The following is a 12,179-nucleotide window of genomic DNA, read 5'->3' on the forward strand; positions in this document are numbered from 1 at the left end:
TTCTGATTCAATCAAGAAATTAATTGATCCAATTAATTTTTTAATTGAAATGTCTTCAATCACGAAAATGATAGTATCAATCAGAGTTTTAATTGGGCATAGAAAAAATTCTTGATTAAAAAATTAATTGATTTCATTACCAAATTTCAATTAATTTTTTAATTGATTCAATTAAAAATTTAATTGATGTTGATTGCAAAACTCAATTAATTTATTAATTAAAAAAGGTAACTATTTTCAATTACATTTTGAATTGGCTTAGAATTTTTATATGGATTAACAATTGATTGTTTGAAAAAAAAAATTTAATTAAAAATTTAAAAAAATGTTCATCACTTTTTTAACTGAGTTAGTCTTCCGAATTTGATTAAAAAGTTAATTGTATCAATTAATTTTTTAATTAAAAATTTTTTATTAATTTATTTTATTAATTAATTGAAAAAATTTTCAACTTCAATTAACTTTTTAATTGGAAATATTTTGGTGATATTTTTTCTGTGTTGGGAACCACCTGCACGTTCTTGGCGGCGTACCACTCCATGGCCTTTTTACCGTAATGGCAAGATGCCAAATCCGGCCAAAACAGTACGGAACAACCGTGTTTCTTCAGGAATGGCAGCAGACGTTTATTCAAACACTCTTTCACGTAAATTTCTTGGTTGACGGTCCCGGAAGCTATGAAAATGCTGCTTTTCAAGCCACAGGTACAGATGGCTTGCCAAACCACATATTTCTTTGCGAACTTTAACAACTTTGAAATATCTGCTACCTTTCCCCTTCCTTTTGCCGTATAAAACTCCTGTCCCGGAAGCTGCTTGTAGTCGGCTTTGACGTAGGTTTCGTCGTCCATTACCACACAGTCAAACTTCGTCAGCATCGTCGTGTACAGCCTCCGGGATCGCGCTTTGGCCGTCATATTTTGTTTATCATCGCGATTTGGAGTCACTACCTTCTTGTAAGTCGATAGTCCGGCTCGTTTTTTGGCTCGATGCACGGTTGTAGACGATACACCCAGCTTATTTGCGGCATCTCGGAGAGAGAGGTTAGGGTTTCGCTTGAAACTACCGGCAACTCTCTTTGTCATCTCAGCGGCTTCCGGTTTTCGATTTCCCCCCGATCCAGACTTCCTGGCTGTCGACAAACGTTCCCCCAACATTTCAATTACATTTGTAACGGTTGATTTGGCAACTTTTAGCGATTTTGCCAGCTTTGCGTGCGAGTAGCTCGGATTTTCGCGATGCGCGAGCAAAATTTTGATTCGCTGCTCTTCTTGCTTGGACGGCATTTTGACAACTGAAGAGTGAATTCCAAAATCAAAATAGGAGCAACATTCTACACACACACACACCTTCAAAATGAGGGGTGTTCAGGTTTTTTAAATGCAAAATTGAAAGAAATACGTCAAGTTTATATTGACCAAATTTTGACCGTATCACCCTTTATTATGTTGGGGTCATTCGATGACCCATATGGTATTTTTCATCAACGCATTTCTTACTGTTGAAATATAATTAAAAGTTCTTACTATTCAGCAAGAATTCAGTACATGTCAACAATTTATGCACTGACTAGTAAGAACTTTTATTTATACTCCAACAGTAAGAAATACGATGATGAAAAATACGATGTGATGACCCACATATAAATGACCCCAACATAATATAAGGGTTAAAATAGTTACTTTAATTTCAAATTTATACATCATACACATTAGGCTCGAAATCTGTTAAAGGTGGATTTTAAATCCCTTATTTATTAGGCAAATGACAGTTTAAATCTAGTTTAAGTGGATTTTGGTAGTGGACTTTGAATGAGGTATTACATAATACTGTTTCCCTTTTGGGAATATTGACCGTTTTACGATGGTGAAATCGAAATAAGTTTCTTTCGTCTCCGAACAGTTTTTAATGTTACGAGAAATCCCACTATATTAATAGTGTCATTCCGAAAACTATACCGAAAGAGACAAAATTTTTCGTATTTTAGTATGATTTATGGCTGATGTAAGAGAACAACAAAATACATATTATTAGTTGTCCAGAGAGCGCCTTATAACCGTAGCTTTAGGCAATTTCTAATTTATTCAAAAGTCTAAATCTATGCCACAACAAAGCAGGTTTCCCTTTGAACTTAAAAGTATGGAATTAAAAATGATTAGATGTCAAAAATTAAACAGACCCTATGATAATTAGCATTATGCACTTTAATTTTTCAGATTCAGTTGTATAAATTGGGATTTTCCGTTTTAATGAAGGTTATGATAATTATTGTATGAAAATATAAATAATTTCTGTGGTTAATTGAGTACAACTATACAACGGCTCCTGATTGCACATCCAAGAACGAGTAAGACGTTATGTGATCGTCACTATGGTTTTATTTCATAGCAACAATTCCATAAATCATAAATCTCTCTAAGGGAACAATTCCTCGCATGTTTTTTATTACTCTGCGCATGTGCAGCATATTCTTCTGAGTGTTATCAGCTCTAATAGTTTTATAATAAAGACTAGAACCCATGTACAATTGTTTACATAAATAACAACAAACAATGTTTGAGCAAAACAAACTATGATGTTAAGAGTAAATTTGAAATATTAATATAATATAAAAGGACCATATGAGGTGTACAACAAATGTTTTGAGATGTTTTCTCTTTAGCCATTCACTCTAAAAATTAAATAACATTCGTACATAATCCATACACCAACTCCCATTACCATTTATAGAAAATTTTAAATCGAATAAAAATTCAGGACAACACACAAACAATCACTACATAACTTCTCAAATCATAATTTATAAATTGAAAATATATATTTTTTAAATTTGGATACTAATATATAAATGTCTTTTTATTTCTTTCCAAAACGCCTTCGTCCGGACTATAAAAACAAACACTTTCCAATGGACAATCTTACGATTGATCCCTTATGATTGTACCCCGATATCTTTATTCTCGTTTGTTTTCTTTTTATGTTTACATACCAATAGCTTGAATATGATTTCAATGCCAACAGTTTAGCAGTAACTGTTATACAAGCTGAAGAATTGCCTGCCTTAGATATGGGTGGAACCTCAGATCCTTATGTCAAAGTATATCTCTTGCCCGACAAGAAAAAGAAATTCGAAACCAAAGTGCATCGTAAAACTCTTAGTCCTGTCTTCAATGAAACGTTCACCTTCAAGGTAAGTGTACTGGATTTCACCGCCCAATATTTGTAAAATGTTTAGAATGTATATCATGGAGTATCATGACTATGGTTATGGTTCAACAAAATGAACGGTAACTAATGATAATTTGCAATTTTGTTTTAAAGAGTTTACCCTATGCCGATGCCATGAACAAGACTTTAGTATTTGCCATCTTCGATTTCGATCGATTCTCCAAACATGACCAAATTGGTGAAGTGAAGGTTCCACTGTGTACCATTGATTTGGCGCAAACCATTGAGGAATGGCGTGACTTGATCAGCGTTGAGGGTGAAGGTGGTCAGGTATGTAAAGATTTTAAAATGACTAGTGATACTGATGAGCTTATATTATTAATATTTTTTATTTATTATGCAAAACTAAAACAACAAATATCGATTGTTTCTTTTTCTTATAATAATCGCTATTTGTATAGGAATTTATTATATTTAGAAAAGCAAGCAAAATATTTTAAAGTGTATAAAACAATAACTGATTTTATTCTGACCGGCAAAGTATACTAAAGTTGAATAAATATTAATGTTGTTAATATTTGTCAACAAATATTGATTGTTTTTTTTTTTTTGTATAACTACTATGATATGTTAAAATGGAATAGCTTAGCTTGACTCGCTGATCACAAAAAAAAATAAATTTGTTTATATTTCAATAATATTAAATTCGAATTTCTACTTGTCCTTTGTTGAAAAATTAAAAAAGAAGTGAAATTATTATCAAGACCAGGCACTTCATATTTTTAAATGGATGGATAATAACGGATTGAAACCCACATTTCCGGCGAGCTACAGCCGCAGCTTAAATTCCTAGTGCCACCGTTAAAACTACAAACCTTGTCCTTCACATTTTGGATATAAGGATATTTATATGATTGAGAATCATTTGTATAAAATCCAAATATGTTAGTTGAGAAGTATGAATGGTCTTTTTCCTTTCCTCCTGAGTTAGAACATCCTTCTGTGTATTTCAAATTCATTGAGATGGAAATATAATAAAAAAAATCTCCTTATCCTTACTGCAATGAATAACATGTATGTACTTATCACAATCATAGTGAATTTGAAAAGAATCTCGACCGAAACAAAATCGAATTTCCAGCATAATATACACCATGGTACGATGGTTAGCATGCCCGTTTTGCAGGGTCATGTGTTCAATACCAGTTTCCGCTCCTCTCTGAGAAATGCTGGTGCTATATATGAGTGTATTAAAGCTTCTCTAAGAGGTTTCACTGTAATATGGAGGTTCATTGTCATTGAGCTTAACATGGAATTGAAAAGACCTCAGCTTGAAGGTGAAGAGTGGTATCACAATTGACTGTATATTCTAAGTGAGCTTATAATTAATTGGCTGTTACTATACCCACGCATGTTCAGTTATGATGGCGACATTTATAAGTGTTTAAAGCACCTTACCTTCCGAGAATCGTAGTATTCGACAACTGTATCTATTTTAACCGTACAAGTTTTGTCCTAGCTTTAATTTACTTCCATTTGGGGTTCCCAACGCTTTTATAAATCTGAAATCTTAGGTTTACAAAAAACTCATATTGGTTTAACCACCAATATGTTCTAGAACACTCTACACTAAAAAAACAGTGAACCCACCAGAAAGAAAACTTTTGGTTAATTTTAGAAAGTTTTTAATATTTTTAGAAATTTTTAACTAAACAGTATTACAAACGCTGGCATCACGCTGATATCAAAACAATAAGTAAATATTTTTCGACAAATTCAAGAAAATTTATTAGACATAAATAATTTTTTTCACTTATAAAAGAAAATTTTGTAGTTTGAAGGAAAAAATTGGAGTTCAAAATTGCAAGACTGTCTTTAGTGACATATGAAATTCATGATGGACGTATTTGTAGTAAAATTTACAAATTTAAAGAAATAATAAACTACTTTGTGAAAAATACGAATTTAGGAAATCTTTATGCTTAATTTTTGTGTTATTTTTTCCCGATTTTGAGTTCATTTAACTAACATACGCAAAAAATTATTAAAGTAAATGAAACTTTCCCTAAACATAGTAATTATATGAACTAATAGAAAGTTAAATCGGCTTTAGTGAAATAGAGAGTTCACTTTTTTTTGAGTGTATGATATGTTCAGATCATTGAGACATTTCATATCTCACTGATAATATGATACGACGCTCAAATTGAATGAATCTGAGGGTTGAGCATGAAGCGATTTATAGCGTACAGGGAGGAGAGAATTAACCCGTTGGGATGCGGATTAACCCAATGACCGATACAGGACTAATCTCTGGTGTGCAGTTTTGGTCAAAAATTATGGAAAAGACCAGTCACTGACGCCATAAATTTACACTTTAAAACATGACTTGGGCTCTTTGTAAATTCTGGGATAGTTTATTAGGGCCACCCTTTAGACAGATCCTAATCAACTAGTTCTGGATAAGCACTTAAGAACCTATTTTGCAATAGATTATGTTAATAATTGTATTTCAGTAAATGTGTTCTTCCAGTGAAATTTTAATATTTATTAATATAAAATAAATAATATATAAAAATTACAAAAATTGCGATAAACTGATGCTTTATCACCTGTCCTATTATCGGTTCTTTAATTGCAAATTGCACCAATTTCCCGTAGAGAAAATACTCAGTTTGATGCCATGAATTCCTACATTAGAAGTCAAACATTTTTTTCAATACACTTTGATAGTCAACTATTTCTGGAAGAATCATGATAGTTATTGGTACTTTACATCAAATGAAAATATTAACTACCCAGCAAAAAAGCGTCGCCAAAAATATAATGAAAATGTTCTTTTTGGATCCGGAAGAGAGGCAAAATTGACGCAGAAGCGATGAATTTGACATGGGCTTGTCATAGGATGGAGGTCCTCCATTTCAACAGCCGTTGCACTGAATTTGCATTTACTTCTTTAGGTGTGATCCGAATTCAATGTTTTGGATGTAAATTAAAAAAATCTGTGATATTTTGTTAAATAAATAAATTTTATAATTTTTTATAATTTTTAATGGATTCTAAAGCTTGTCTGAAACGTTTGACCTCAAATATTTTCAAAAAATCACAATTTTTCCTGTTTGGATTTAGAACTTTTTTCAACAAAATTTAAATGATTTATACCATTATATGAATTCTTACTCTGTTTTTAACCTATTTGAAAGAAAAAATGTTAAAATTACCCATTAAAAGTATGAAAAAATCATGTTATAAAAAAAAACTTAATGAAAAGAACTTCCTGGGTAGTTAAAATAAAGAACATCATTGGGAGTGCATCCACTGGAAGTGCTTTTAAAGTTGTACCTTTGGAAGAACTTCCAAATTTTTTTGCTGGGTAAATGTTGCTTGGAAGCCAAGAATTTTCGATACTCACTTTACAGTTGTAAACCTATATCCAACAAACCAATTCAGCTCACTCTTTTATCTTCACTAATATCTACATATATTTGTTTGTGGAAATTTTGTATTTGAGATCAACGAGTTAAGCTAAGTATTAATAGATTTATTTAAATTCCAATATATATATATATATAAAGCATATCATAGTTATTGCGATTTACCCATAACTGATATATGTGTATTAATATAATCGATATATTTATCAATCTGTCAAAGTAATTTTAAAGTACAATAATAAAAACTGATATTATTATAATTGAGATTACCATTAAAATAATTGATTGCTATAATTATAATATGATTGCCACAATTATATAGATTTTATATCTTCCTGCAACAACTAACGTTGTTGTTATCTTTACCAATGATAACAAACAATGTCTTTAATCAATATATTATTAATTTTGAAATATTTAAAAAAAAAACACGTATTATAACTAAACATGTATGTGTGTGTTTGTGTGAAAACAACTCGACATATAGATATCAATATAAAAGAGAAATTATAAAGCGAGTGTTAAGAAAGGAAACAACTAAATATGAAAAAGAAAATCTAAGAATCAATACTAAACTATACAAGACCATAATCTATATTATATATATATATATATATATCTTTCTCTATATATGTATGTATACATCTAAGTCATATACATATGTATATATGAGAGATCAAAGCTGAAATAACTCTTGACACACCCAGTTCAAAATGTTACCAAAACGTTATCAGAAGTAGTAGACGATGATGATGATGATGTGATGATGAGGAGGAACTTACAAAAACAGAAAACCAAAACAAATAATAAAACAACAAATCCTTCCACCTTCAACCCGAAAACAAACAAAAAAAGGAACTCTATCTCTCTCTCTCTATCTATCTCTCTGTCTAACAATAACTAACACTCCAACTTTTGAAAATTTGAAGAAAAATACATAAACAAATTGGTACAATTTCCATTTCTTTATTTTTATTTGGAATTTTCTTTTCATTTCGAAACATTTGTAAACAAAGAGACAATTAACAGAAATAACTCAATTAAACAATCTAATTTTCTTTTCTAATTTCCCCCCGAAAAATAAATATTCCCCACTCCTTTGATTTCAACCTTTTTTAGAAGGTAAATACCAAAACGTTGTACAAATCAAATTCTTATTTTCTCTCACTCTCTCTATCTCTCGCTCTCTATATACGAATTCTTCTTTCTATCAGTATTCTGTTACATACACCCCTCCAAAAAAAAAATCTACACAATTTGCATAAAAATATCAAAAAGCAAAATTGTTTTATGATTTTAAACAAGAAAATTGGTCATTTTCATTTTATTTAGTTGTATTTTTTTTAGTTTTTTGGCAATTGCAACATTTGCATCATTTAAATTTTTGTCTCAATATATTCAATCATGTACCTGGTACTCGTATACGTATTCGTTTTTCTCGCATCACTAATATTGTAGTTGAAGACGTTTGTGTTTTAAATGTTCTGAAATGCATTGTTATGAACTCTTTTTAATAAAAATAAAAATAAACAAAAACAAAACAAACTACAACAATTACTGTCACCTTGTACAGTTTTTCTTATTGTTAATGTTAGTTTTCAAATTACTACAACAACAACAAAACAATTCCTTTCAATTATTTGAACTTATCCAAGCAATTTCATAGAACATCTCAAAAACATAACTAATCGAAATCATTTGTTTTTCTTGAATATTTTCTATTGAACTTTATCTTTATATTAAAATTTGAATAAACATATATAAATAAGCAAAGGTTTATATGTGTCCTAGGAAAAAAAAAACAACAAATCATTTTGCTACAATATTAGTTTGTGAAGACAAACCAAAATCAAGTTCACTAAATGTCAGTAGAATAAATTATTTTTACATGGTTATTAGAGGGCATATACTAATATTACGTACCAAATTTCAATTGGATCGGATGAAATTTGCCATTCCAAGAGGCTCAAATTGGGGGATCGGTTTATATGGGGGCTGTATATAATTATGGACCGATATGGACATATTTTCCCATGGATGTTAGAGGATATTTGGTAACATCACATACCAAATTTCACCGGATCGGATGAGATTTACTCTTCCAGGAGTCTCCGTAAGGCAAATCTGGAGATCGGTTTATATGGGGGCTTTATATATCTAAGGACCGATATGAACCACTTTGTGCATGCTTGTTAGAGGTCATAACATGTTGGCTGATAAGTCCCCGGTCTAACAAAGAAAAACACATTTTTTTGTCAAAATTCATTTTTATTATTCAACATAGTTCCTTTCAAGAGCGATACAACGAGTACTCCTTCGGTTTTGCCTTAAAATAGACCTCAGTTTCGGCGATCACCTCTTCATTGCAGCTAAATTTTTTCCCTGCGATCATCCTTTTGAGGTCTGAGAACAAGAAAAAGTCGCTGGGCCAGATCTGGAGAATACGGTGGGTGGGGAAGCAATTCGAAGCCCAATTCATGAATTTTTGCCATCGTTCTCAATGACTTGTGACATGATGCGTTGTCTTGGTGGAACAACACTTTTTTCTTCTTCATATGGGGCCGTTTTGCCGCGATTTCGACCTTCAAACGCTCCAATAACGCCATATAATAGTCACTGTCGATGGTTTTTCACTTCTCAAGATAATCGATAAAAATTATTACATGCGCATCCCAAAAAACAGAGGCCATTACTTTGCCAGTGGACTTTTGAGTCTTTCCACGCTTCGGAGACGATTCACCGGTCGCTGTCCACTCAGCCGACTGTCGATTGGACTCAGGAGTGTAGTGATGGAGCCATGGTTCATCCATTGTCACATATCGACGGAAAAACTCGGGTGTATTATGAGTTAATAGCTGCAAACACCGCTCAGAATCATCAACACGTTGTTGTTTTTGGTCAAATGTGAGCTCGAGCGGCACCCATTTTGCACAGAGCTTCCGCATATTCAAATATTGATGAATGATATGACCACCATCATATATTGATGAATGATATGACCACCACCACGTTCCTTTGATATATTTAAGGCCTCTGCTATCTCGATCAACTTCATTTTACGGTCATTCAAAATCATTTTGTGGATTTTTTTGATGTTTTCGTCGGTAACCACCTCTTTCGGGCGTCCACTGCGTTCACTGTCCTCCGTGCTCATTTCACCACGCTTGAATTTTGCATACCAATCAATTATTGTTGATTTCTCTGGGGCAGAGTCCGGAAACCCATTATCAAGCCAAGTTTTTGCTTGCACTGTATTTTTTTCCCTTCAGAAAACAGTATTTTATCAAAACACGAAATTCCTTTTTTTCCATTTTTTTTTTCACAATAACAAAAGTTGCTTCACAAAAGACGCTCTATTTCATAAACTAATTGACTTACAGACGTCAAATTTTGACACGTATCATTTGAAGGTTGCTACAATATAAAAATAATATGCATTTAATACTAGCGACGCCATCTATGTGTCAGACCGGGGACTTATCAGCCAACCTGTTATACTAACATATGTACCAAATTTCAACCAGATCGGATGAGATTTATCTTCCAGGAGTCTCCGTAACGCAAATCTGGGGATCGGTTTATATGGGGGCTTTATATATTTAAGGACCGTATGCTAGTTAGAGGGCGTATACTAACATCACATACCAAATTTCAACTGGATCGGATACAATTTGCTCTTCCAAGGGCATCCGCAAGATATATCTGGGGATCGGTTTATATGGGGGCTTTATATATTTAAGGACCGTATGCTAGTTAGAGGGTACTAACATCACATACCAAATTTCAACTGGATCGGATACAATTTGCTCTTCCAAGGGCATCCGCAAGACAAATCTGGGGATCGGTTTATATGGGGTCTATACCTAGCAGTGGTCCGATATGGCCCATTCGCAATACCATCCGACCTACATCAATAACAACTACTTGTGTCAATTTTCATGTCGATAGCTTGTTTCGTTCCACAGACATACGGACGGACATCGCTAGATCGACTCTGAATTTTACCACGACCCAGAATGTATGCATTTTGTGGGGTCTGATATCAATATTTTGATGTGTTACACACGAAACGACAAAGTTAATATCGTTTGGTGGAGGGGATACAAATAAAAGTGTAATAAAAATAATTGTATAATTAGATGTAATAAAAAATTTATAAAAATAAAACGTTAAACTTGCAAAGATATTTTTTCATTCAAATTAACTTTCAAGGCATAAATTCTTAAGCAATGCTATGTATTCGGACAGAGGTTAACGGAATACTTCCGTCATAAATTTGAGATCCGAACCACTTTTTCTCTTTGTCGAAGAAGAAGTTTTCTTTTGCGAACTAATTGGAATTGCTATCGAAAAGATTTGTATCTGGCATTTTCTTTTAATTAACTTAATAACGACTATTCCTCAATCTTGATGCCTAAGTTGCTCGTATTAAACGAAGTTTTCGTTTGATGCTACAAAAGTTTCTTTTGAGGAAATTAAACAAGTACAAGATAATGGTAGATTCGTACTTTATAATCATGGTGAATTTTGTTTGTCTACAATTTTATTCTAGAGAAAAGTATTTGGGTGTAATTGTATGAAGGCCAGTTTATAACATTTAGGACTTTTACGCGCTAAGGCCCTACATGAGGTTTGGTACACGAGAGTTACACCAAAATTTCTCCCTGAAATTGGGAGAAAACGTTTTTAATTTTTTTTTTACCTTTCCATCACTCCTTAAATGTGAAAATTTCTAACCAGGGGCCAAGATATAAAATTTTCACATATACAATTTTATTTAATACAGAATTTAACATTTTCCCTAGTAATTCGTATGTATTTTTTTTTTGTCTTCATTCTACTGACATTTTACTTGATAGCAAAACAAGATCTAAATAATTCCTCATTTATTTATTTTTCATTTGAATACATTTTTCATATTTTTAAAATTGACATTTAAGTATGACGTCCAATTTCCAAGTTTCCTCTTTTTTGCACCAATTTTTAATAATAATTAAAAAAGTAAATAATAAATAATCCCAACAAATATTAACGAAACCTAATAAAAGTACGTAGCTAAACATTTTTTTAATGCACCAACAAAAAATCTCTTAATAAAATCCTTAACAATTTTTTTTTAATTCTCTTCCTCTTAAAATATTTTGTATAAACTAATAATGCAAAAAAAAACATCTATACAAATATCGTCTAATGACACATGTTAACGCACTCACACACACACACACCCTCTAGATGAATACTCGTCCTTTACAAATTCCAGTACCCAATACCACTTTTATAACTTCAACGTACACATGTCCATTTGTTGATTACACTCAAATTCGTTGAGTGAAATGCTAAGCTGCCATTTATAACAGTTATACACACAAACACACTCAAGTCATAATTGAATAAAGCTAGAAAACACACCACATCTAAACAAGAAAACAAACACAAGAAGTAATCGGTTATTGGCTAACACTATTAAAAAGAGGTCATTTAACATATGGGCCCATCTTCTCTATAATCATTATGCAACTCATTCATTCAAAGAAGTATTAGAGTTAACGACCAATATTGTTTTTTAATCAAAATATTT

General features: G+C 32.0%; 1 protein-coding gene across 5 annotated transcripts in view; it reads left to right on the plus strand.

Annotated features, from left to right (window-relative positions):
* Window positions 1-12,179, plus strand: part of Syt1 (Synaptotagmin 1) — a 176,477-nt gene that overhangs the window by 127,667 nt on the left and 36,631 nt on the right. For all 5 annotated transcript variants that reach the window (XM_075297700.1, XM_075297704.1, XM_075297703.1 and 2 more), the window contains exons 5-6: window positions 2,995-3,189; window positions 3,321-3,497. In XM_075297700.1, the coding sequence (XP_075153815.1) occupies window positions 2,995-3,189; window positions 3,321-3,497 (372 nt within the window). The remainder of the gene's footprint in view (window positions 1-2,994; window positions 3,190-3,320; window positions 3,498-12,179) is intronic.

The sequence above is a fragment of the Haematobia irritans genome, chromosome 2 (genome assembly GCF_050003625.1).
Source record: "Haematobia irritans isolate KBUSLIRL chromosome 2, ASM5000362v1, whole genome shotgun sequence".
In the NCBI taxonomy this organism is placed as follows: Eukaryota; Metazoa; Arthropoda; class Insecta; order Diptera; family Muscidae; genus Haematobia; species Haematobia irritans.